The 26,763-nt window shown below is 49.5% G+C and overlaps 1 protein-coding gene across 5 annotated transcripts; it reads right to left on the reverse strand.

Annotated features, from left to right (window-relative positions):
- Positions 1-7,761: 7,761 nt before the first annotated feature.
- Positions 7,762-26,763, reverse strand: Mst1r (macrophage stimulating 1 receptor). 5 transcript variants are annotated; one of them, XM_040269732.2, is made up of 20 exons: positions 23,167-26,763; positions 21,727-23,027; positions 17,673-17,861; positions 17,465-17,593; positions 17,129-17,299; positions 16,449-16,609; positions 15,922-16,087; positions 15,677-15,813; positions 14,938-15,099; positions 14,749-14,842; positions 14,379-14,588; positions 14,145-14,291; positions 13,909-14,065; positions 13,641-13,742; positions 13,357-13,563; positions 12,634-13,025; positions 12,430-12,539; positions 12,004-12,169; positions 11,454-11,590; positions 7,762-8,340 (listed from the first exon to the last, which is right to left on the reverse strand). In XM_040269732.2, exons 2-20 carry the CDS (start codon positions 22,960-22,962, stop codon positions 8,085-8,087), a joined length of 4,329 nt encoding a protein of 1,442 aa, XP_040125666.2. In that variant the 5' UTR covers positions 22,963-23,027; positions 23,167-26,763; the 3' UTR covers positions 7,762-8,084. The 5 variants fall into 5 exon arrangements, with proteins under 5 accessions (XP_040125666.2, XP_021583162.2, XP_040125667.2 ...); XM_021727487.3 differs by having other exon boundaries at positions 12,634-12,815; positions 12,945-13,025; positions 21,727-26,763; XM_040269733.2 differs by having other exon boundaries at positions 13,357-13,515; positions 21,727-26,763.

A 26,763-nucleotide genomic window follows, 5' to 3' on the forward strand; every position in this document is an offset into this window, starting at 1 on the left:
CAATAGCTCCTTGGCAGTCTCTGATGCTCCAGATGGTTCTCCTCTGCTAGTGCTTCACAGAGCCCCCTCCCCAGAGCCACATGTCCCTGAAGCCCAGGACTAGTATCCCACTGGGGTGAAGATGGGGGTGGCAAGGGTAATGGTAGAGACTCTGCTCAGAATCCTCAAGCCAGAATGTTCTAGCTCTTGTCACATTGTGTCAACTTCACCTTGCCCATAAAGGGGGCAGAGCACAGGGCACAGGGCTAGGCCACAGGGCCAGCCAAGTGGCAATTATATGATAGGGTGTGGTAGGGACACAGTCAGCACAGGGCTGGCCACACTGTGGGGAGGTCTCAAATGCTGGACTAAGCACATAATGGACATAGAGCTATGTGTATAGTAAGGACAAATTGAATATGGGCCTGGACATGGAGTATAAGAAATACAAAGTATAGACCAGTTCCACCTTCTACTTCTTAGGTGGGGAAAAAATAAGGGAGGAGTGAGATGCTGGTCCTGGGCTTCAGGAACATGTGACTTGGGAGAGGGATCTATGAGGTCCCCAGGCCCAGAGCTGCCCTGCAGCCACAGGAGACAGCCCTAGGGTAGTAGTTTAGAGAGCCAGCCACCAATTTTCATAAGCCTGGGTCTGGAAGTTCTGACCTGGGCCCTTCTCCCTCCACCAACCAGTCCTGAGTTCTCTGTTTTCCAGGGCTGTGTCCCTTTAGGCCTCAGTCTTTCCACCCAAGAAACAGGTTTGTGGAGAATGCAGCTGTAGGTTCATCCTCTGAAGCAGTTTATTTTCACAAAGGTTAAAAATAGTATTTACAGTTGGCCATGGGGTGTGAGGCTATGTGACTAGGGATCCAGGCCAGCACTACTGCATCTGCAAAACTACATCTGCACCTGACAATGGGCAAAGCCTGACTCAGCCACATCTCATGACCCCTGGGCCCCCTCCACCTTCCCCTTCCCTGGATGAAAACTTCAATTAAGACAGATGGTTCTGACACAGAGGAGCTAAAATGCTTATCTTCATGCTATGGCCCAGAAAGGTAGCAGAAACCTAAGGGTCTATGAACTGTGCATGTGTGTGCATGCACTTGTGCACATGTATACTTGTAGAATATCATTAATCTCTGAGAGCAAGAGTTGTCTTTTTGTGATACAGGTGCTAGTAGTTGCCTAGAATGCCTGTGCAGCATCAGAGCTGGGCTGTGCCTGGGAGGGCTGAGGAAGTACAGAGTGATGCCCCAAGAGACCCCTGTCATTCTGATTCCTGAACCATCCCCTACCATCTCCTACTTCTACAACGTAAGGCATAACCCTCGTTTTCAGAGCTGGAGTCCTTTATGAGTAATGGCCTGAGGTCTTCTGGAGAAAAAGAGCAGAGCCAATTGAAGGTTCTGGCCCAAAAAGGAAGGCCCAAATGAGGCAGCCAAAAGAGACAAGATGCTACCTGGGAAGCAAATACAGCTTATAACAATAACAATGACTGACACTGTGACTGGAAACTGAGACAGGGAACCTGCCTCGATCCTGCCTGTCCAGATTCAGCTGCTTACCCACGTAAGAAATAAGCAAACAATACAAAAAGGAAAAAGGAATTTTATGCAGTTTGATTGATCAGATCCTCCTTCTGTGCCAGTGCAAAGCAGAGAATACGTAACCCATCCTTGCAGTAATTCAATAAGCTGGGCACTATTGTACCTTTATTATAGATAAATAAATCAATGACCAGAAAGGAGAGAGAGGCCTGTTCTTACTATGGTAAAGCCAGAATCTGCAGCTAGGCCATGAGGCTCAAGACCCATACTACAGAAACCTATGGTGCAATGACTGAGTGCCATGCCAAAGCCACAGAGACATGGGTCCTGCTTACATGCCTTCCTTCTGGGTGTTACAGCCCCAAGCCGTGTCTTCCATGGACTTTCTCCTCCAGATAACTTAGCAGGTAGCTCAGGTGTTGAAGGGGTATATTCCTTGTTGGTGCCACTAAGCCAGCGCCCTCCCAAGAACCTTGTGTTATTGAGTACAGGCCAGGTGTACATCCCTTTGGGCCAGGCTGAGTCCTTGTACTTAGAATTCTTGGCTGGAAAAAAAACCCATTCCCATCTTATCCAGCTGAGGGGAGGAGCAGCAGGCAGGTAGAGAGATTCTTAGTCTAGGCCTTTTCCTCCCAGACCCTGGAGAAGGTACCCCTGTACCTTCCCCCCACACTTGTTTTTAAATAGTCTCTCACCAGGAAGAAGGGCTTCCAATTCTATTTCTGATTCTGGGAAGTGATGAGGGCCATGTGTTGCCATGGCAACCTAGAACCCCTCCCCCAGGATGAGCCCATTCCCCAGACTGAGGGCTGTAGGGTGAAGAGCAGGTAGCAAAAGGAGCTGGAAGGAGCTCAATCTGAGGGGAAGATAGGATGGAGTGTCTCCTGTGAGGGGTGTACTGGCATTGCCTTTCTCCTTCCACTTCATCTATCCCTCCTGACAGGCTTGGGGGAAGGCCCCAACCCCTAGAGAGAGAGTTGAGTCCCTATAGAAAACCATTCTCTCCTATAGATCAAGCTGAAATCTTGTCACCTAGAAGGCCTTGGGGATGGTGAAGAGGCAGCAGGAAGGGCATCAAGGACGAAGCACAGCCAGGCATAGTGGCACATGCCTCTAATCCCAGCTTCTCAGGAAGGAAGATCGCAAGTTGGAGAGCAGTCTGGGCAACTTAGCAAGAATCTCCAAAATCAAACAAACAAACAAAAAAAGAGGCTCAGGGATATAGCTTAGTGGTAGAATATTTGCCTCATACAAGTGAGGACCTGGGTTCAATAGGGGTTGGGAATAGATTATTATTTCTACCAGAGAACACATAACCCAGCCTTGCAGTAATTAAATGAGCCCAGCACTATTGTACCTTTATTACAGATAAGGAAATCAATGACCAAAAAGGAGAGAGAGGCCTGTCTTAACTATAGTAAAGCCAGTATCTGTAGCTAGGCTATGAGGCTCTAGACCCATACTACAGAAACCTTTGGTGCAATGAGTGAGTGCCATGCCAAAGTCACAGAGACATGGGTCTTGCTGGAGGGGAGATTACATGCCTTCCTTTTGGGTGCTACAGCCCCAAGCCCCACATCCAAGCTATATCTTCCATGGACCCTCCTCCCCCAACTTAACAGGTAGCTAGGTTATGGCCTACTGGATCAACAAGGCTTGTTTCACCAACATAGACCTGTTTCTGACTCCCAGGAGGAAGCTAGCTCTATTAAGTTTCCTGTTCTGCACTTTTATAGTCCACCTCCCTTCCATTCTCTGTGTCCTGAGAAGACTCTGGACATTAGGATCAAAAGGAATCTTCAAGGGTTCCAGTGTAGTTATACTGTTGATAATGGATCAGAAAATAAGACCTGTTTCTCCAGAGGTTCATTAGGGCTTATACACCAGCCCTTCTGCTTCTGAGGAGGGAAGCATTCCAGTCAGGAGCACAACCTAGATCCAATCTTTTCTCAATACTCAGGAAACTGAGGCCCAGCAGTGTGCCTTCTGCTCCTGAGGAGGGAAGCATTCCAGTCAGGAGCACAACCTAGATCCAACCTTTTCTCAATACTCAGGAAACTGAGGCCCAGCAGTGTGCTTTCCTCTCCTGATCCCCCTCCCAGAAGCTACCCAGGAGCCCTAGATCTCCTGCTTCCCTGAAGTTTCCCTTGGTCATGATATACCCATTCCATGGAGGTAAAACTATTTTTTAAAGGAGGTGGCTCCTCTTGCTCCCATGCCTCTCTGCCTGACCCAGAGGATGATAGCCAAGGACAAAGAATCCCATCATCCCTAGGGGAACCTATGGCAGGGTGAAGGGAAATAATCCACTCCTAATCTGTGATGTAGAAGGCAGAACCTACTAGTGCCAGGAGGATACAGCTTCTGAGCTCTAAGGCACAGGCAAATTTAAATAACAGATGTTTAAACAACCTTCCTTGCAAGCCTTCAGTGCAGTGACCCCTCTGCTGTGATGTGTTGCAGCTTAAAAATAGCCTACAATGAACTGCTCTGAGCCCCAATTGACTCAAGCTTACGTAACTCTGCATGAAAGATGGCCAGCTGCACCAGTCCAGAGGGAGGGCAACAGCTCAGCCTCCCTGATTGGCTAGGTAAGTTCCTTACCCCCTTGGGAGCGGCCCCCCAACAAAGAGGAGATGAAGAAATACTGTTAGAAGCACACATTTATTTCATGACTGCTGGGAAGAGACCTCCAACAACATCTGCAGAGGGAATGTGAGAGGAACTACTCTCCTTCAGGAACCATACAGAACCCAGGCCGGATAGAGGGTATAGGAACAGATTAATGTGTCAGAGAGATCTGGGTACAAGTTCATGTTGGCACGTGATTACAGCTGAGCAAAAATATTTGTTTTCCCCTTTGAAGAGGAGGCTCCCTGACTTGGAGGTACTTGCCAGCAGGACACATGCTTGGCTGAATCTGTCACTGCTATGGAGCCCAGGGGTGGAATCAACCTCTTTGGACCTTCTAATTCTCCATGTCCAACATCCCAGGAGTGACCCATGAGGGAGGGGGCACTGTCTTCAAAGCTGATAGGATCCTGTGATCCTGGCCACCAGCTGCTTCAGACCCCATTCCCTCTGCCACCTTTCCTGACACATCTCAGATCTCAAATGCCCAGACAATGACAGCCTACAAGAGTGTGCAGGTGGCTAAACCAACCTGAAAGGGAGCAGAGAAGAGAGGTAAGGGTGCCCCTGGCATAGGGAGCTCTGGTGCTCACTGATCCTCCTGCCTCTGCCCATGCTGAGCCCTACCAAGGAGTCATCAGCTTCCTTCAACTACTTCAAATTGAGTTTAAAACAGGACCAGTGCTGGGCATGGTGTCACAGGCCTGTAATCCCAGTGGCTTGGGAGGCTGAGATAGGAGAATCAAAAGTTCAAAGCCAGCCTCAGAAACTGTGAGGCATTAAGCAACTCAGTGAGACCTTGTCTCTAAATAAAATACAAAATAGGGCTGGGGATGTGGCTCAGTGGTCAAGTGAGTACCCCTGAATTCAATCCCCAGTTTAAAAAAAAAAAAAAAAAAACAGGACCAGTCCACAGAACAATGGTGAGAATGGGCTTGGAGTGGGGCTGTACCTGGCCTCAATTGTGACTCCCAGAAAACCTTTGGGATCCTGGAGAAATTCCCTGACATACTAGGGCTGAGACATATGGGTATCTCAAGCCAGACTAATGGTTCTCCACCAAAGCAGGTCAGTCTATCCTGTGTATACCTCTCTAGGTGCCCGATGACAGTAACACAGATGTGACAGTAACACAGATGTGACAGTAACACAGATGTTACTGCTTTTTCCCCAGTCCCGTAGCCCCACTAGACTACTAAGGAGGGAGATGAGGCAGAGGGCCAGTACCAGCTCTTGGTGGAAAGGCTGGATTCTAGAGCCTTGGGAAAAACAACTTCCTACCCTATCCTCACCTATTGGCAAGCCTAGGGGCCACCTGCTGTACTGGAACCACTATTCAAGTCTTCCCCAGGGGAGAGGCAGCCCAACCTATCCCAGACTTGGAGGACACTCAGAAGCCTCCTGGTCCTCCTAGCCCATCTGAGGGCCTAGAGTTGACCCTCTCTACCTGTCCTCCCTGTCACCAATAGCCAAGTCATCAATTTGAAACCCTAAAATAGTTCTTAGCTCACAACATTCTGGATGCACTTGCAACTATCAGGTGACCCTAAAAATGGAGTTCTGAGCTTAGGGGCTGCAGAAGTTTGGAGTGGGGCAGCTGTGCTATAATCTTGTACCATAAGCGGGGCTGGGGATATAGCTCAGTTTGTAGAGTGCTTGCTTTGCATGTACAAGGCCCTGGGTTCAATCCTCAGCACCAAAAAATTTTTTTAAAAAATTAAAAAAATAATCATCTTGTACCATAAGCACCTATTTAACTGGAGCCCCTCCCTGGAGCCAGAATTAGACCCAGAAACAGACCAAAAATCCCCACATTAAGGCTGTGTAAAAAATATCACACCCCTTAAGCTCTCTTTTTCCTTTCTTGTTTAGGTCCCCTTTCCACGCAAAGCTCCCCTCCTGGCCAGAGACCCCTTCTTCTCTGAGTCCCTGTCTTCTGAGTAGTGTGGAAGGAGCCCCTGGGCCTTCTCCTCACTGCCTCCTTGCCTCACAACTGAGGGCTTAGAGTTTTGAGTGACTCTTAGATCCTCAGGATGGATTAAGAAGTAAGGACTAGGGGCTGATATACCTATTCCATGGAGGTAAAACTATTTTGTAAAGGAGATGGCTCCTCTTGCTCCCATGCCTCTCTGCCTGACCCAGAGGATGATAGCCAAGGACAAAGAATCCTAAGAGACTACTAAATGGACTAAGGGGGTAAGTTAAGTACATAAGCATGCAGCAGCTAGTGTACCACTGAGCTCAGTGGTAGAGTGCTCGCCCAGCACATGCGAGGTGCTGGGTTTGATCCTCAGCACCCCATAACAATAAATAAATAAAATAAAGGTATTGTGTCCAACTTCAACATATATATATATAAAATGTAAGGATTGCAAGCTGGAGGGATGGAGACAGTCCTTTCCAACTGGTACAGGGACACAGCTGTGGGGTTGCTCCAGGATACTTCACTTACTTCTCTCCTAGCCTTGATTAAGACAACTATCACACACACACAGTGACCAAGCATGCAAGGCCACAACCTCCTTTATACCCATGCTGAGAGGCATCAGAGGTATAGCCTATAAATAGGCAGACTGTTCCCACCCACCATTAGCTCAAAAAGCCCCTCATTTTGGGGCCCCTGCATTCCAGCAGAAGAGTCCCATTTTACAACTTACCAACCTATCCTCAGGGTCCTTCAGGTCCCTAGGTCTGAGTCTCTGGCCTGAGGTTCTTATTCCAAGGACCAAAACTTAACAGGGAGCTCCTGATCCAAACCAGGGTTCCATGTGTGACAGGGCACAGAGCTGGGGGTACAAAGAAGGGAGCTGCCCCAGCCCTTAGGGTGATCTAGGGTCCTAAGTAACGTAATCTATAACCTGAGACCAGACACCCTGGTACTCCAGCTCCCTGAAACTGGGCCCAGCTGTCTGTTCAGCAGTAGGGGCATCGGGGAGGAGCAGGAGGAGGAGGAACAACTTCTAGAGGAACATGCCCCGCTAGTGGCTATTGTGTAGTGGCCTTGAGGAGTATAAATAGCTTGGGCAGTTTGTGCTTCAAAGTTGGCTCCTTGATAGTGTGGAGCCCAGGCTTCTCTGCTGGTTCTTCTTTCTCAAGGTTGCAAGCACAATGCTGGCAGATTTGGGAAGTGGGCAAGTCTCCATGTCCTGACTATGTGTATGTATATGGTGGGTTGTACTGCGGATGTAGAATGGGACCCTGAAGAAGTGCTGGGGTGGGGTGGGGTGCAGGCAACCTGAGCCATGGAAGAAATCATACTAGCTGCTGCATGCTTGTGTACTCAACTCACCCCCTTAGACCATTTAGTAGTCTCTAGTAATCTGATCTATGCCTTGCTTTTAGCCCCCAGTGCTTGCTTAACCTCCATTGCTTCTAGAGCCTTCTGGCTGACCAGCCCCTTTCAAGTTGAAGGGTCTTTGTGTATACTACTCACGTTACCCAAAATTCTTTCCCCCCAACTCTGCTTCTGGCTGATATTCCCCACTTGATAAGGCCTCAGCAAAAATATCACCTCCTAGGAGACTTCTCTCACTTCTATCTAAAGCAGTCCTCTTCTCCCTCATATCAGCTTCCTATTTTTCATTCACAGCATTTACCATAATTTGTATTTGAATATGCATTTATTTTTTTTACTTCAAGGACTAGTGTCTCTGTGGACACTGCTGACTCTATGTGCCCAGCAGTCAGGATATACAACAGGCACTCCATAAATACATGCTATAGAAGGATCTTCCTCACTGGCTCACTCTGTTGAGGGAGGGAACTAATGTGTCTTATTCCCCTCCCATGGTCTTAGAAGGTTAAAGGGTAGAGACAAGGTGGAGGTTCAATGCTCTCTGGCCTGGAATGGCCCAGAGGCAGCTTGGGATTAGGCTCAAAGCTGCTAAGCAGGTCCAGCCCCTGTGGAACTTCTCAGGGATTAGGTCAAGTGGGCAAAGGTGGCTCTGAGAGGGGCCGGGGCCTCAACATGCTCCTGTGCACAGATGGGGATTGAAGCTGTTCTGGAAGCACATTCATTTCATCCAATGCACAGGGACCCAGATTCACATAGGCTGCAGACAGCTGCACATAGTGGTCCCCAAGCAGTGAGGCCACTACCTGTTCTACTTCCACCACTAGTGCTCCAAAGGTAGGTCGTGCTGCCGGGTCCACCTCCCAGCATTGTTGCATTACTTGATACCTGTAAGAGAAGGGTAATGTCAAAGGCAGGGTCACCCCTACCCAGGGAAAATGCACAGCCCACCTGCAGTTAAACCCTGTCAGGCCAGAGAAAAGGACATGTGACAGGGCCTACTGTCCTTGCCCAGTCAGGGGCAGTTCTTTTCATCACTATGATTACTGCTACAGTCCTACCTTCCCATCCTGGCAAAGGGCCACCCTGTTTCAGAGGATAAGAGCTTTGGTGCCTGTAGACTGGGATATATGATCTTAGGCAATTTAGCAAGGCCTTTCTATAACTCTGAGTTCTCCTCTGTTCACAGAGAAGTAGGGGCACAGGGCAAGAGTGCCTATGAAATGCTTAGCTAGGGCCACCTCACAAATTCTCATGATTATCTTCAGATGCATTGACTGACTGACTGATTGCAAGTAATGAGGATTGAGGATTGAACCCAGGGTGCTCTACCCCTAAGCAACACCATTAGCCCTATTTATTTTACTTTTTATTTTGGGGGATACCAGGGATTAAATCCAGAGGCATTTGACAACTGAGCCATATCCCCATCCCTATTTTCTAGTTTATTTAAAGACAGAATCTCACTGAGTTGCTTAATGCCTTGCTTTTGCTGAGGCTGGCTTTGAACTCAAGATCCTCCTGCCTCAGCCTCCTGAATTGCTGTGATTACAAGCATAGACCACCATACTTGGCCAGCCCTTTTTATTTTTGAGACAGGCTCTCACTAAATTGTAGAGGCTGGCCTCAAACTTGCAATCCTCATTCCTCAGCCTCCCCAGTCACTGGGATTACAGACATGTGCCACTGTGCCTGGCCCCAGCCTTTTTGTAGTTTTTGAGACAGGTTCTTGCTAAATTGCCTAGATTGGCCTTGAACTTGCAATCCTCTTGCCTCAGCCTCCCAAATTGCTGGGGTTACAGGTATGAGCCATAGTGCCTGGCTCCCCAGCTCATTTCTGAGAAACAGTCTTGCTAGTTTAACCAGATTGGCCTCAAATTTGTCATCCTCTGGTCTCAGCCTATTGAAAAGCTGCAATTACAGGCATGTGCCATTGTGACTGGCTTTCACAAATCTTCTAGGAAGGAAGTAAAATGGAGATTAAAAGTCCTGAAATAGGGCTGAGGATATAGCTCAGTTGGTAGAGTGCTTGCCTTGCATGCACAAGGCCCTGGGTTCAATCCCCCAGGCACTGCAGGAAAAAAAAAAAAAAAGTCTTGAAAGAGGAGTATTTGGGACAGTAACAGTATTTGGGCACCATTGTTCTGCAGTAAGGGTTTACCTGATGGGTCAGTCTCAGAGCATGCCTCATCATTTGGGGGAAGTCATCCTTGCTTTAAATGGTAGTCTAAGTGCCCTACATATAGCATCTCATATATGTCTCAGATTCTTTATAAGAGTGGTACTGTTGGGGCTGGGGTTGTGGCTCAGTGGTAGAGAACTTGCCTAGCATGAGTGAGGCACTGGGTTCAATTCTCAGCACCATATACAAATATATATATATATATATATATATATATATATATATATATATATACACACACACACACACACACACACACACAAATATATATACACAAATATATACACAAATATATATATATACAAATATACATACATACAAATACACACAAATATATACAAATATATACATATACAAATATATATACGTATATACACATACAAATATATATACATATATACAAATTATATATATTCTTAAAGGTATATATATACACCTTTAAGAATGGTACTGTCATCATCCCCACGTCACAGATGAGTAAATCACAGATGAGTAAATTGAGGCCCAGTGAGGAAAAAGGGCTTGCCTTAGTGTAGAAGACACTGTGGTGTGCCACCCAGCTCTCCTTCATTCTTCCAGAGGCTGGAAGTGCTATCTGCAGATGACTCTTGGCTTACGCCCTCCCTAGAAACTGATCTATACAGAAAAGAAATGCCTCTCCCAAGCTCACACCCCCTCATCAGGCAGCCTGTGACCAGCATTAATTAGTGCCTTGTACAAAGATCTGGCCCTTGGTTTCAATTTCAGAAAATTCTGAAGGGCCATTCCAGCTCAAGCAGTCCCATGGATGGGTTGCATGTAATCTCTCCTGTGTCTGTCCAGTTCTGCTTCCCTCACTGCAACCTATCAAAGAAAACTTGTAGAGAAATCTCTACCTGAGTGTGTTCAGGCAAGCCACCCCAGATGCAAGTAGGCAGTGAGATAATTTCCCTTACTCCAAACCAAATGCCTTAGTGCATTGGATAGTAAAGATCAAGCCCAGTGAGGCATGGTGACACATGCCTGTAATCCCAGCAACTCAGGAGGCTGAGACAGGAAGATCACAAGTCCAAAGCCAGCCTCAATAACAGTGAGGCCCTAAGCAACTCAGCTAGCTTAAAATAAAAAATAAAAAGTGCTGGGAATGTGGCCCAGTGATTAAGCACTCCTGGGTTCAACCTCCCAGCACCTAGCATCAAAAAAAAAAAAAAAAAAAAAGTCAAGCTCAAGAACTGTGAGGAAGGGCTACTCACACCCTTTCTGGAGCCCAGCCTGGAACAGGATTTGTCAATGCCTTTCACCTGGGGTCTGGTTCTTCCTGTTCTAACCACATAGATCTGAACATAGCTGAATAGCTGAGACATGCCTGTTGTTTAGGGAGCCAAACCCACCCTGTAGGCACTGATGACAACACAGCTGCTGCCATCCCTCTGGGAATGAGGAATCTGAAACCAGATTGAGTGAAAAGAAAAAAAAAAAAAACAACAAAAAACCCTAATCTGGAGATGCAGAGGGGCCAGTGTAGGAGCCTGAAGGTTAAGTGAGTGGAAAAGATGGAAAACAAGCCCCCTTGGCAGGAAAGCGGGGAGAAGAGCAGGGAAACCAAACCCCTGGCCTCAACCCAGACTGAATTGGAATGCTGTTACCATGGCAACTGTGAGATCCTTTCAGCATTCTGCTCTGCATGGGGGTGGGACCAGTCCATAGATAAGGAAACTGAGGCCCAGAGAGGATCCCTTTCCAGAAGGTCAGTCAGAAAGCCAAGTAGAAAATGTCTCCTCTCCTCCACCCCCATCTCTGGAGCACAGCTTCCACCTCATTGCCAGTTCCACATACTCACAGAGAATTGGGACAATACTCAGGCTGGGGCAGACGCCGACCCTGGGCCAGGAAATGAATGAGGTCAAAAGGGTCAATGTGGGGGTATGGTGGGGCACCCCGTGTCAGCAGTTCCCACAGCAGCACACCAAATGACCACTGTGGGAGGGAAGAGGAGAGGGCACTCAACTCTCATCCCAAAATGGAGGCAGGTGGGTTCCCTCCTCTACCTCCCAGAATCCTTCAGCTAGAAATATAGGACCCACCCTCTACTTGGAGCTTATTTCTCAAAATCATAAAAGGTGTGTCCCCTTCCGTCTCCCACCACCTCAGACTTCCTAGAATTGGAGCTGGGCAAGCTCTGAATTGTCAGAGCCAATGAATTTACAGCCTCTTCTTGCCCTGCTGGTTGTCAGATTCTATCTCACATCTGTCCAAGAGGTGAACAAATGAGCTGTGAGGGTTGCCCAACCTGGGAATTCCCTAGGCTTGAATCAGGTAGAGCTGAATAGGAAAAGCTCAAGTGCTCAGGACATGGAGGCCCCAAGGACCTAGGGCACATGAGGCCTCACCACATCAGACTTGGTGGTAAATCGATAGGTCTGAAGGCTTTCCAATGCCATCCACTTGACAGGTAAGCGAGCATGGCGTTGCTGCTGAACACTGTAGTACTCCTTGTCCAGGACATCACGGGCCAGACCAAAGTCAGCCACCTTTACTGTGAATGATTCATCCAGCCTGGGAGGGGGAAATCACACTTAGAACTGACTCCTACCAGGCTCTGAATCCATCTGTTCCAGGGCCTTACAGAATTTCAGAGCCCCACTATCCAGTTCAAATCTGCACTGGGCAGACAAAAAAAAAAAAAAGGTCCAGACCAGGAAGGACATGCCCAGGGCTTCACAGCAAAGCCTGGAGTGGGCTCTTCCCTGAGGTGGCCTTGTGCAGCTGCACACTCTCATGCCCTGACCCTTTGCTTCACCCCAGCTGCAGCTCACATGCAGTTCCGAGCAGCCAGGTCCCTGTGTACAAACTTCTGCTCTGATAGGTACTCCATGCCTCGGGCTACCTGCAGGCCAAAGCTGATGAGGTCCTTCACAGTGGGGTTCTGGGGGCAAAGAGTATTTGGTGACCAAGAGCAGAATAGTTCCATTTGTAGATGCTGCCCAAAGCCCTGCCCCCTAGGGCAGCTGAGCACTGACCCGCTGAGGTGACCGGATGAACTGAAGCAGGTCTCCATGGCGCATATAGGGCAACAGCACACGGGGAAGCCCCTCAGGTGGCAGCATGATACCAATGAGAGCCAGAACATTTGGATGGTGCAGGCCGCGCATGAGCAGTCCCTCTCTCAAGAAGGCTTCTACTTCCTGAACCTCTGTGATGCCTGTAGAATGGCTTGGGTCAGGCCCAGTAGTCTCCTGCTCGGGATCACTTAGATGCCAACACAGCAGGAAGAAAGACCCTCCTACTCTTGGGCTCCTCTCCCTGCCCACCCAACCTTTACCACACTTACGATTCAGCGACTTGATGGCACAGTGGATACGATTCTGAGCCTCATCTGTGTATTCTCCATGGTAGACAACTCCAAAGTGGCCTTATGAGAGGGTGATGGTGAGAGGGTTCCCAGTGCCCAAGCTAACAGCACTCCCTTTCATTGGCAACCAGACCTCAGACCAACAAACAGGCCAATCTGACATTAAAAATAAGCAGCAGCCACATGATGGCAGAGCCTGAAGCTCTCCCATGCCCACTCCAGAACCCACTGAAAATTAGGATTTTTTCCTAATCCTCATTTTACAGATGAGCAAATGGAGGCTCAGAGAAGTTAAATGGTATACTCAAGGTGACACAGGTTGATGAGAAAGCAGAGCAGAGCCCATGCCATCTCGGGACTCCTCTGCCCTAGCCCTACCTGGCTTTCATACCTTTGCCAATGACTCGATCACTGTGGGTGATTACACGCTCATGGGGGATCAGTACATCCTTGACCTCAGCCAGGAGTGCAGAGTCCAGGTCCCTGAGCTTAATGGACTCTGTCCGCAGCAGTGGGACACAGGACCCATCTCTGTTGTCCAAAAAGGATTCTGCATGGACCCGAGTGGTAGAATCAGGACTATCAATAGCAGAGAGTTCTGTGGGGGGAAAGGGAATGAGAGATAGGCTTGTGGGGAAGGGGTGGCCCTAGCTTCTATCTCCTCCTCCATCTCACCAGGGCCATGTCTATAGTCAGAGCCTAAGTGGAGCATAGGCAGGAGCGTGGGTCCATTGGTCCGGTCCAGGGATGCCAGGTCATCAAGGTTGGGAGAAAGAACTGTGGAAAGACAACCTATAAGAATCAGCTTTTTCCAAGCTCCTGGTAGCTGACCCCAACAGGGAGGTATGGGAGACCCCCAAGATCTGGGCAGGTAGAGGTGGGGACTTGGAGATGCCACTATTTGGGAGTAAGGGCTAAGTCAGGATTGAAATGGGGAGCTCACCCAATTGTTTCCTCCGCCACCAGTAGTTGAAAACTAGCACAGTGGCCATTGAAGCCATGAGCAACAGCAAGGCGAGCAAGACAATAAGGAGTGTGTTCTGTGGGACCCCTGGCTGCACCACTCTGCCAAGGATATGACACTCACCATCCACGCAAACCTGGGGGCAGATGATATCTCAGGCCCAGCCTTAGGCACTCAACCCATATTTCCTGTGGAAGACTAGCAGAACTGCCTACCTGCAATGGGGCTCCATCCTTGCCAAGTTGTAGGTAGGTGGGCAGGGGACAGACCACCACGTCCCCCCGGAACTCGTGCTGGCAGCTCTCACCACCCACGGTCACGTTCACACTCACGCAGTCAGCCACAGCACCCAACCCAATATACTGCAGAGACAGTCATGAGGACAAACCAGTGGCCCAGCCCCCCATCTCCTAATCTCCCACTATCCCTTCCCCATCCTCCACACCTACCTCAAACTTAATAGTATGCTCTTCAGGCTTCAGTGGGGCTAGTTCAGCACTGGGTAGACGGGGTGGGGGTAGGAAGCGAAAGCCTGGTAGTGTGAAGCCAGCAGCTCCATCCCCCCAGGCACTCAGATTTCCTGTTACCCACTCCTGGTGGCCTCGGACCACATATTCAGGCAGGCGGCATTGATGCTGCTCTGGAAATTGCCCCTCACACTGTTGGGATGCACATGAGAATGGTTAGGCAGGTGCCCCACTTATGGCTGCCCCAGTCTCGTAAGCCCAGCCCAGGGCTAGTTTTCAACTACTGGTGGCATAGGACTGGAGCTCAAGGGATTGGTTCAGCCTTTTTCTTTCCAGTCTAGCAGACACTCACCCTGTTCTCCACTGTTCCTTGCCCATCATGGAATGATAGCACTAAGTGCCATGCTGAAGTCAGATACTGGCCATGGATAGTGACATGGGAGCCTCTGTGAAAGACAGCAGGATGGTGAGTTTGGGGTACTTTCCAAACCTGGCTCCCTCATTCCTCAGAGGCCAATTTGAGCAAAGTAGTAGCACTTACGGGTATCCACAGTTAGGGCTGATGTTCAGCACAATGGGGTCTTCCTGGTAGTGGAAGGTCCAGGAGCCAGGCACCTCAGCACCTCCCACCTGCAGGCGAAGGGGTACTCTGGCCGTGGCAGCCCCAGGGGGTGTGGCACATAAAATCTGCCCCTGGCTGACCCTGTAGGAATGAGGGATTGGGCTCAGGGGTACCCCCCTTATGACAGACAGGCTTACCTCCTTCAGGGTCTACTAATCCCTCCTAGTTCCTCTGTTGATTGTCTCCCCCACGTGCCCACACCCTCCATGGATCTGTCTGAAGATGAGTTGGTCCCAATAAGACTTCCAAAAGGGCAGGGAGGAAACAAGTCTATTAACCGGAACTAATAGACTCTGATAGACTCATTAGCATGCGCGTGCTCTTGCTTTCTCACTCTCTCGCTCGCTCTCTCTTTGGTAGTGTTGGGGATCAAACTCAGGGACTATATACCTGTGTGCCCAAGGGGTCCAGCTCACACTCAAGTTCCTCTACAAAGGAACAAATGTTCTACAATTGAGCTACATCCCTAATCCCAATGATAGGCTCTTTTGCCTCTGGGATGGAGGGGGCAGCAGATCCTTATTCCTGAAACTGTCCTCCAAACTGACTATGTGACTGAGCTCTCTTCTCTCCATCCAGACAAGATTTAGGACCCCACCTGCTGGCTCCCCTGGATGAGTCCTTGTGACCTCCCATCACCTTGCCTGATAACCCTTACCGTTTCAACTGGCACTGGGTTCCATTGACCAACACAGCCCGGCTGGTGCCTACAGACAGGCCCTGGCCTTCAAGAGTGAGACAGGTGCCCCCTGCCCGTGGGCCAAACAGGGGTTGTACTCTTTTCAGCACTGGCTCCTAAGTGGGCATAGAGGTGGCTTAGCTGGAACAGGACTCCCACTCCAAGCCCTTCCCTTCTGGTACCACCCACTGGACAAAGGCACAGATAGGGCAAAATGTCCTTACCACAAAAGAGAAGCCTTCCAGCATGGAGATGCCTTCTACCTGGAAGTGCTTTCCCCGTGGCATATTAGTCACGATAAGGGTGATGTTGGTAGTTCCTGCTGCCTGTGTGCCCAAGGGGTCCAGCTCACACTCAAGTTCCTCTACAAAGTCCTTCCGGGGCACTGGACTAGGATGCCAGGGGACCCTTGAGGTCAGCCAGGAATCACACAGACCTGCCTGTATACCCACTACCAGTAACAGGGTTCCTCTGAGCCTGAGGATGGTAGTTCTCCACCCATGCCTTTCTCTAGGGCAGATAAGATTGCATGGGGCAGGGACTAACTTTGCCTAGTCCATGACTAAACCAATGGATAGGCACATGCAAGTTCAAAACAGGATAGAGATTTCTCCCTAGACACAAAGCAACTAGACCCATTGCAGCTTACCCCATACCCCCTTGTTCCTGATAAGCAAAAGACAGGGTCTCACAGGAAAAGGGTTACTTGGTTGCTCCCATCGAGGATAGAGAAGGTAGGGCTGGCTTGTACCTGAGGTTTGAGGTGTCCTTAGGCAGCAGGTGGCAGGGACTTTGGCCCACAGTGACCTGATGTGTTCCCTCAGGTATAAGACCAGTAGGATGCAGGTAGAAGTTAGAGCCACACAGGGTCAGCTTTGTGCTGCCCCTTAGGGGTCCACTGTCAGGGTAAAACTGAAGTGGGAGGAACAGAGAGACTGAATTCTTGTGCAGGTCTGATTTCTCTCAGCCTCATCTTCTTCTGCTAGAGTTCCCTGCCATATCCCTTGTTTGCCCCATATTTCAGTCATTCTGGGTCACTTGCTAATCCTCATTCAAAGTTTTTTTTTTTCCCTTTAGTATCAGGGATTGAATCCAGGGTGCTTAACCACTGAACCACACCCTCAACCCTTTTTATTTTATTATTTTGACTCAGGATCTCTCTAAGTTGCTTAGGGCCGTGCTTTGTTGCTGAGTCTGGCTTTGAACTTACAATCCTCCTGCCTCAGCCTTCTGAGCCACTGGGATTATAGATGTGTGCCACTGCACCCAGCTCATTCAAGCATTTTTCTTGCCTACCAAGTCTTTGCATGTTCATCCCTTTGCCAAGAATGCCCTCCTTGGAGATCTGCAGACATTTTGGGCCTGAGCAAGATCATGGTCAAAATTTGCTGACCCCACTACAGGCCCTGCTTATCTTTAGAGATGTTGTACCTTGGTAAGCACAGGTGGACAGTGATCTTGTTGCCAGGAGCCAGGACACTCCTTCTGTCTGCCGCACATGTTCCCACACCAGCCACAGCCCATGAAATGCTGTGCTTGTAGGCAACGCCTACAAGTGAGGAAATGGTGGCAGCCAGGCCCCTGGATAGGTACCTGGAAGACCTTGAGGTGACAAATAGGCAGTTTAGGGATGACTGGAGAAAGGAACTGGGCCCTATAGACCCTCCTATTCCCATTGTAGACTGGGGTGGTGAGACCTGAATGTCAATGCCTCCTGGGAATGAATAGAAAGGCTGTGATTCTAGACTCTGACCATGCCCACCTCACCTGGTCCCCAGAGGCAAAAAGTAGGTGGTCTCCAAGGCGTTTGACATCTCGATGGATGGACTGTCCGTTGTTACTCAATGAGAAGTTGGATACATACAGCAAGTAGTTGAGTGATCTGACTAGCTCCACCTGGGACAAGTCAACTGTGAGAAAAATAAGCATGGAGACAGGAACAAAGGGCCAAGGGGTTGTGGAGTGAGAGACTTACCTGTAGGATACGCCCATCAGATGTGCCCATGTGGGCCACTGTGACATTGTCAAGGCGTGTCACATAAAGTGCAGTGACCTGCACTGATCCTAACAGCCCATTGAATAGATCCACACGTGGGAACCTGCGGCTGACCAGCAGAGGGAAGTGGTGGCAGCTGATGTTGGGGCTAGAAGCTTCCAGGACAGGCTGAAGAGTGTCAGGGAAGAGAGAGTTAGAATTTAGCCCTGTGCACTGACCTTTTGGGACCTCAGTCGGTGATCACAGCAGCCCCAAGCTCCCATCCCTCACCTTCCCTGATGAGAGACACCCTGGGCTTGCCGGTTATCTGCCCTTACTTCCCCCACAGGGCTCTTGGAGGTAGCAAGGGCAGGGAAAGAAAGAAGCCCAGGCAGGAAGGTCAGCTCTCCCCGACTTTTCCATTCTGGCACTTATTGGTCTTAGAGAATCAATCCCACTACATCCTCACAACCACCTGTAAAGTAGAATCAAACTCAGAGAGGGTTGGCCACTTGTCCAAGGCTTCAAAATACCACAGGATAGGAACCATGGTGGAAGCCTGTGCTCTTACCCAGAGTTCTCTCCCACCCCCTGCTGGCTCTACTGTGCCTCTGCAAGTGCACTTCAGGAAACCCTGTCTGAGCTTAAGTTTCTCCACTCACATGAGGGGTTGAACTCTGAGGTTAATTGGCCAGCACAAGATTGGTAATATGGTCCTTCTCCTGGAGACTCTAAAGGTCCTCCTGTATCTCTCACTTCCTCTGTACAGAGGGAATAAACCAAGGCCCTATGGCTTGGGTGCCAAGCTAGGCCCCAGAAGCTGGGAGACATTAACTCTCTCATGCTCTTAGCAAGAAGGTGATTTGAAGGCTGTACTTTCTAGGGCAGGACCATGAAAGCTTCTGGGAAAGTAGGAAGCCAGTATATGAATTTAAAGTATTGGGGGCTGGGGATGTGGCTCAAGCGGTAGCGCGCTTGCCTGGCATGTGTGCGGCCCGGGTTCGATCCTCAGCACCACATACCAACAAAGATGTTGTGTCCGCCGAGAACTAAAAAATAAATATTAAAAATTCTCTCTCTCTCTCTCTCTCTCTCTCTCTCTTCTCTCTCAGTCCCTCTTTAAAAAGAAAAGAAAAGAAAAGAAAAGAAAGTATTGGGGCTGGGTTTGAGGTATTGGCAAAGCCCAGTGGCTAGCCCCAGGTGCTTATGATTCTCCCTTGCCAGCCCTGAGGACATTCTTTAAAGCAGAAGCCTTTGAAGTCTCCATCAGACCACCTTTCTGATACCTCACTGTTAAGCAAGAGTCTTGGGAATAAGAGTAGGTGCAGAACTGGGCCTAGAAAGCCCATATACCCTAGTCTGTAGCCTGTGTATGTAGAGACTGAGACTTTGTCTTTCCTTGAGAAGGAAAGGGGCCTGGCCCTAGCTAGAAGCCTGCCAGGTATTTCCAGAATGACTCAAAGACAGGTGGGGCTCTGGAGTTGAAAAGAAGCCTCAGCTCAGCCAGGGCCACACCCCTGTTTACTTGTCTGTAGATCCAAGAACTTACCTTTGGGTCATAGGCTTGACTAGGGGCCCCCAGCTCCTGAAAACACTTGCTCTAAGTGTCCAGTGCCCCATGGAGAACCCACACTCTACCTAAAACCATGGAGGATAGGCACAAGCCCTGAGGTACAAAGTGGGTACTGCCCCAGAGGCTGCAAGCCTAGTATCATTAAACAAATACTGGCTATACACCTCCTGGGAGCCTGGGAAGTCTGTGGGTAGGGCTCAATATTGGTCTTACTAGTGCCTGGCACTGCCTAGTTACTAGATGCTGGGTGTATTCTAACCCACTGACCCTAGCTACATTGTGGAGAGGTTTTCACTTCCCAGAAGAAAGAAGATGGGGCCAGGCAGGGCTTTCCAGCCCAGAAAAGAAGTATCACCCATAGGGACTCTCCATCCAGATGTACTCAGCTAAGGGAGAGAGACTAACTATTTCCTCTCCTCACACTGGATTAAAGTTCTCTCACCTTCAGGACATTAATAGGAGCTGGAAAGGCAGTCAAATGAAAGTCTCACAACAGGGCCAGGGGCCCAGGATGACCAGAGATTCAGAGCAGCTGCTTGGTGGAAGTCCACTCATCCAATGTTCCATCCAACCCATATGGGCGTCCTCCCTCCCTCCCTCCCTCCCTCCCTCCCTCCCTTCCCTTCCCTTCCCTTCCCCCCTCCCTCCCTCCCTTCCTCCCTCCCTCCCTTCCTTCCTTCCTTCCTTCCTTCCTTCCTTCCTTCCTTCCTTCCTTCCTTCCTTCCTTCCGTACTGGAGATTGAACCCAGGGTGCTTAAGCACTGAGCCACATCCCCAGCCCTTTCTATCTATTTAATTGTTTATTTTTATTTTTAATACCACAGATTGAGCCCAGAGGTGCTTAACCACTGAGCCACATCCAAAGCCCTTTTAAATATTTTATTTAGAGACAGGATCTTGCTGAATTGCTTAGGGCATCACCAAATTGCTGAGGCTGCTTTGAACTCACAATCCTCCGTGCCTCAGCCTCCTGAGCCTCTGGGATAATAGGTGTGTGCCACCACACTTTTTATTTATTTATTTTTAATTTTGAAATAGGTTGTCACTAAGTTGCTGAAGCTGGCTTTGAATCTGTGATTCTCCTGCCTCAGCTTCCCAAGCTGCTGGAATTTCAGGTGTGGGCCACTTTGCCCAGCTGGGTAGGGCTATTTCGGTGGCTTTAATGAGTTAATTTTGGTTTTGTTCTCAGGTTTTTTTTTTTTTTCAGGGGACTCCCAATCTAGAGGGGTAGCTCTAGAGATTGAAGCCAGGGCCTCATGCATACTAGGCAAGCACTTCATCACTGAGCTGCTCAAAGTAGCATTTTAAAGATTGTCTTGTTTGTTTTTATTCTCACTCCCTGACTCTGTGGCTGGACAGACATGGGTAAGGTCTGTTGGAAGGATCCCCCATTTCAGCATGGGATGTGAAACCTCCTGTCTGGGGCAGTTATGGTAGCAGGAAATATGGGGTTAAACAATTCCAAGCCCCTCCTAGGCCTTTACTCATCCCCAGATGTTTATAGTTGATTGCACAATATTGGGTTGAGGCTCCCAGAACCTTATAGAGCAAAGTTGCCTTCTCACTGTGTCCAGGGTCCTCCTGTAATCACCCTACAGAGAATGGGTTAATGAAACACAGGCCATACAGGTTCCCAACAAACCCCCTGACTTCCAAAGCCTAGGAGGTTTCCCGAACATGGTGGGGTCAGGGGTTCTTTAGAAACTCTTGTCCCACGCCCCTAGGAAAGTAGAGCAAAACAAGTGCTCCCATAAGGAAAGTAAAACTGTGTTTGGTAAGCAACCCGAGTCTGTGAAAATCTGTAAGCATCTGCCTGTATGAGAATTTGTGCCTTTATGCAAACTTTTCTGTGTGTGTGTCTGAGGCAGATTGGGCAGATTGGAGGGATGTTCATCATTTTACCCAGAATTTGGGAACTGTGCTGGCAGAGAGACAATTATACAACCCCATTCTGATGTAACCAAAGAAACTACCTAAAAAACAAAACAAAAAAAACAGAAGCCATGATGGCTGAGATGGTGAAAACACAAAGTGAGGACGTATCAGAAGCTAGCATAGGCTGGGTTCAGTGGTGCAGGCCTGTAATCCCAGCAGCTTGGAAGGCTGAGGCAGGAGGATTTCAAGTTCAAAGCCAGCCTCAGTAAAAGAGACGTGCCAAGCAACTCAGTGAGACCTTGTCTTTAAATAAAATACAAAATAGGGCTGGGGATGTGGCTCAGTGGTTGAGTGCCCCTGAGTTCAATCTTCAGTACCACCACCACCCCCAAAAAAGAAATCCAGCATAGTTGGAAGATGAGCCTCCAGGGGAGCGTTTGTTTGGCTGATTTTTCACACCACCCCAAGCCTGCATGAACTGGGAAGAAGAGAATGCTTCTCTCTGCCTGCTCTCCCCCTCCAGGTCCTCTCAGTGATGGAAGGGAGCAGCCTGTGTTCAGCCACCAACAGACTGTTCACAGGTAAAGTCCCCTTCTTTCTGCTTACCGGGTTAGGGCAAAAACTGGGCGACTGGAAGAAGTCAAGGCCTCGTGGGAGGCCAGAATGAACTGAGGACTCACAACAGTGTTCCACACCCTCATCAATTAGGGTGTCCAGCAGGTTGATGGGAAAGGCACAGACAACAGAGTTGGGACCCATGCCAGGACTGCCATTCCTGCCAGTGGTGAAGACTCCAAATAGCACTTCATTGCCCTCGGTGATACTCAGCTCAGCAGCGAGTTGGGTGCCCACTGAAGCAGAGTGGGCTGCCTGAAGGATCGGGTAGGACTGCTCCCGGTCTGGGATCCCACGGCGCCGACGTTTAGGTGCAAAATGACAGTCAAGGACCAGTTCTCGGTAGTCACTCAAATCTGCCTCCAAGGCATTGAGCCGTGCCAGGCGGGTTTGCAGGGCACCAGGAGAGTCTATCACACTGGAAGGCTGAACAGTGAGCAGGTAAACAAAGGCTCCTGCATGGAAGCTATGAACATATTCTATATGGTAGGAGTCCAAATATTTTGGCAGCACTGACAATGAGGAAAAGCCTGGTTCGAATCCTGAGGCATCTGCCTTGAGGCGCCGGATGGACACTGAGCCAGGGCTAAAGCTGGTAGCCACCTTTGCATCCAGTGAGGATGCCACATAGAAGTAGGAGGCCTGGCCCTGCTCAACCACTGTCACACGGGTGCCCAATGGGCTGGCCACACAGTCCGGACAATCCTCAGGCCGGTTGTTATGGGCTGAGAAAAGGCAGATAGGCGCTGCCAGGTGCAGGGTTGTCCCGCGCATCTCCAGCTCATGCAGAAAGCAGCGGCCTTGTAGGCTTGAGCCACAGCTGACCAGTGCTGGCAACACCGGCTCCAGAACCAGCACCAGTGTGTCTGTGTCAACTGGTGGGCCATGGGGGCCGCGGCCACAGGCCGCACATGTCTGACAGCCAGGATCCCCGGTAGGGCCAGTGGCCAGACTCTCAATAGACTGCAGGTTAGGCCCAAGCACATGCAGGTGATTGCGTGTGGCCACAAACACCGCACTCCCATCCCCGCTGCCCTCATAGGTGGCCAAGGCCTGTACCTGGCTGCCAGCAAAGAAGCTGGGCACTACATACTTCACATCAAAGTCGCGGGAAGCAGCGTAGGGTGTGCGAGGGCACTGCCAGTCCCTGTATGACATCGACACCGCAGTCAGCAGCAATAGCAGCAGCAGCAGGAAGAACAGTGGCAGTAGCTGACGAAGCTCCATCGAGGCGATCTGGAGCCCCTTGGGGATACCTGGTTTCAGGCCTTGGCTGGGAACAGAGGTCTGAGCTGAGATCAGCGTTGAAGAACGGTCAGAAAGCTCTTGGACGGCCAACCTCCACCCAGGGTTTCTGTGAAGCCCAACCCCTTCCACAAGGAGCACCTGATGCCAATGTACACACGGCAAAGAAAGGAACAGCCGTCTCACCTGCCGCGGGATCTTTGGCTTGGAATTACCGCGTGGAGCAAAGTCGACCCGAGGGAGCAGACCGGGTGAGGCTGGGCTGGGGGCGGGGCTAGGGGCGGAGCTGGGGGCGGAGCCTTGTTGAAGGCCAGGCTCTCAGCCCATCTGACTCTTCTCAATGCTGGGCCCTACACTTTCTCTTGTGCGTCTATTTCTCAGGGGCCTGTGGGTGGGTGTGCGTGGAGTGGCCTGAAGAGAAAAGAGCAGGCCTGAGCCATTCCATTACATCCCTCCAACAACCGACCATGTCTAAGTAAAAAGTGGATAGGATAACCTGGTTCTTTTGTTCTGGTGGAGCTATGTTACAGCAACACCCTCAGACACTGGTTCCCATAGCCCATCTGGGGGACCTACCGTGTGGGGAAGAGACAGGGATCTTGTGGAGTGCCTCACTTCAAGAGCAGGAACAATCTTTTTAGTTGCCTGCCCTGAGGCTTTGTCAGAGGAAAGTAGTTGTGCCCTGATCACCCAGGGCCATATGAATTAAGGTATGAGACTCATTCCCTGGACAAGAGTCAGAGGAGACTATGTGAAGGTTTAACTCTGCCTCTGGTCCCTCCACTGCAGCCTCAGTATGTGGAAGCCATAGGGGGTACAAACCATAAAACTGACCTCTGGAAAGACTCCCCCCAAAGGTTCTGCTCTAGTGCCCTATGATATGGGGGAAGGGATGGGCTTTGGTTCCCAGGGCTTCTCTAATCTACTCTGTAAGCCTTTTAGTCTCTGAGATAAGAATAAAGTCCTGGTTAGATGGTTAGCTAGAGTTTTCTATCCAGTCTGTAAATTGGTGGGTAGATCCTAGTTCTGCTTTGCCATCTCCTTCATTTAGACCTCAGCACTGTCTTTTGGCTAGTGGCCTCCCTCTACACTGGAGGTGGGGATCTATAACCAGATAGCCCCTTTAGCCCAGTAGGCCTGGACTCTAGAGGGAAGGGGTCCAGGCCTAACATCACTGTCACAGTGGTTCTGGGATATTATCAGTGGTTCTGGAGTGGGTAAGGAGGCTGGGTAAGGAAGGAGCCTGGACTGGGGAGCTCTACCTCCTCCACTCCCTACCCAGTGCACACCTCACTGCCTGTACCTCCTTCCTAACCTGACCTTTGCAATGCTATTCCTCTTTTCAGGAGCACCCTTTTTTTGTTCTTCTCTAAAAGCTGAGATAACACCTCTCCCAAGGAGCCATCAAGACCCAGGTCCCTCTCCTGGATCCCACACACTGTGCTACACACATTCCAGCACAGTTTACTCTTGAGTATTCCTTGCTTTCTCCATTTCCTGGGCAGGATTTTCCCTCCTTCCATGCTGGATCTTCTTGAGCAGCTGGTGACTGAGAGAGGAAATGGAACATAGAGCAGTCACACCCAGTGCAAGATACCATGCCCAAGGCAACATAAAAGGCACTCCCTTCCTGATCCAAATTGGCCCGGAAATGAATAAACACCCAGTGAAAATCACGGCACCCTTCCAGCATTCCATGGTCAACACATCTAGATATAGTCACACAGGACAGAACTGAAACGAAATACTCTCCACCTGAAGTCCATCCCACCTCCAGATGTTGGGAGAGATTTCTACCGATTGGGAGAAGACTTCACAAGCCCTCCTAAATCATCTGCCCACAGGTTTTTAGGGGGTAAAAATGAAGTGCCATCAATTGGTTCTCTGCTGCCACCATGTGGCCACATGGTGGATGACCTTCTAAGGCAGACAATCTCAATAGTGAGGTTCACAGAAGCACCCTTTCCTTCCTTCTTCCTTGGTTAGCTCTGCAGAAGGGGGCAGGCAAGGCTTGTGGGGAAGGTCTGCTAATAGTACAAGAGCTCCCCCAAGACTCACCATGCCTGGCCCATAACTGGTTTAGTAACTGCCCAATTACCCTGGCATCTTGTCACCATGAACAAAGTGGCTAGCACTTTGCCCTCTTTGGGCTTTCGGTCTCCTGTGAACACTGTTCTAGAAGACTGGGTCCAGTTTCTTTTTCTAATCCAGAGATCACTTTAGTGGCAGCAGAAGTTTCTCTCCAACTACAGTATGACCCCATCATACTGCAGCTTCAACTCTCTACTGCCAGACTTTTATCTGGAGGTTGAGAACCCCAGGTCTTATAAACTCTTCCAACTTCATGAAAAATGTTGTTTTGTCTTTTTAAACCAGGTACTTGCCTTTGCACATGATGGTTTCCTCTTTATTTGGCTGTCATTCTACCCTGATCCCCGAATAAGTAAACTGTATGATTCTAGGTGCCTATTATCCAAATACACAGATAACTGTGACCCCTCCATCTCTGACATAGAGGCTGACTGTTGATAAGAACACTAGTAACAATCAGGGACATCTGGACTGGCATCACTGTGTTCCCTGAAGCAGTGGGTTGGTATAATAATCAGGAGCAAGGAGAAGAACAGAAGCTTAAAAGAGGCAGAAAAGAGATCCGAGCATATGTGTAGGATAGCAGCACTTATCAAACCTGGGGCTACTCCCCATGGACTTTGGAATCTGGGTAGGTGGCCTGCTGCCATACTGATTTCAATGTGATCTAGTTTGGAGCCAATGACAGAAGATATGTTGCCATTTCCTGAGACAGGAATACAACTCTCCCACTGTATCCTTGGCTGATGCTACCTACAAAGACAAATTCTCCAACATGGGTTGGTTTTAAAGATAGTAAAATCTGGGCCAAACTCTCAGGGGCTGCAAAAGGATGCTTTTGATCACATTCAGTGTATAATTTTCTCCCAGAAACACTTCCTAGGCCTTTTGCTTCCCTGGCCAATGAGAAGTTGTAGCAGAATGGGGAGAGCCCCAACAATAAAGATGAAGGCTTTCTGCACTGTGTCCTAGGCTCTGCTCCCAAAATTCTCAGAGTGAATGAGCCTTTACTACCAAACCTCCTGGGATGTCCATGGAGTTTCATGCAGTTCTGGCCATGCCAGGCTAAGGAATAGGGTAACTGAGGAAGAACCAGTGCACGTAGTGACATCAGCTCTTATTAAGGCAGATGCATTCCTAGAGTCCCTGGAGGCCAAGGGAACCTCCTCTCAAATCCTCTAGCTCATTTTGGAGGCCATTCTGAGGAATGTGCTGGTTGAGGTAGGGGAACTGAGGCAGATAGCCCTTCATGGAAAGGCCTATAGGGAGAGGCTTGTGGCTACAGGGAGACTAAACTCTAAATTTGTGCCTCACCAAGGGCTCTCACCCACACCATAGCCCAGATTACCCCACTTGGGCCATCTTTATTTTACTCAGCTCAGCCCATGCTGATCTTTAGCAGTCTATTAAGCAGTCATAGCCAGAGCTTTGTTGGGTGGTCCTTCAGGGCATGCAACTGGAGGGTCCACCCTGGAGAGGGAAGACAAGTGCAGAGGCAGACTGGGTACAGAGGGAAGGTGCAGGGGCAAGGATAGGACAGTAGGATAACTGAGAGCCTTTACATATGATGATTTCAGGTGAACCAAAACATCTGCAGCCAAGGGTCCAACTCTGAATGTGTGTAGGCTGATGCTAGTGCAAGGGCAGGAGGAGAGTGGCTTAAATATGCATGTGCTCCTGTATATGAAGAAA

The sequence above is a fragment of the Ictidomys tridecemlineatus genome, chromosome 3, assembly GCF_052094955.1.
Source record: "Ictidomys tridecemlineatus isolate mIctTri1 chromosome 3, mIctTri1.hap1, whole genome shotgun sequence".
NCBI classification, from domain to species: Eukaryota; Metazoa; Chordata; class Mammalia; order Rodentia; family Sciuridae; genus Ictidomys; species Ictidomys tridecemlineatus.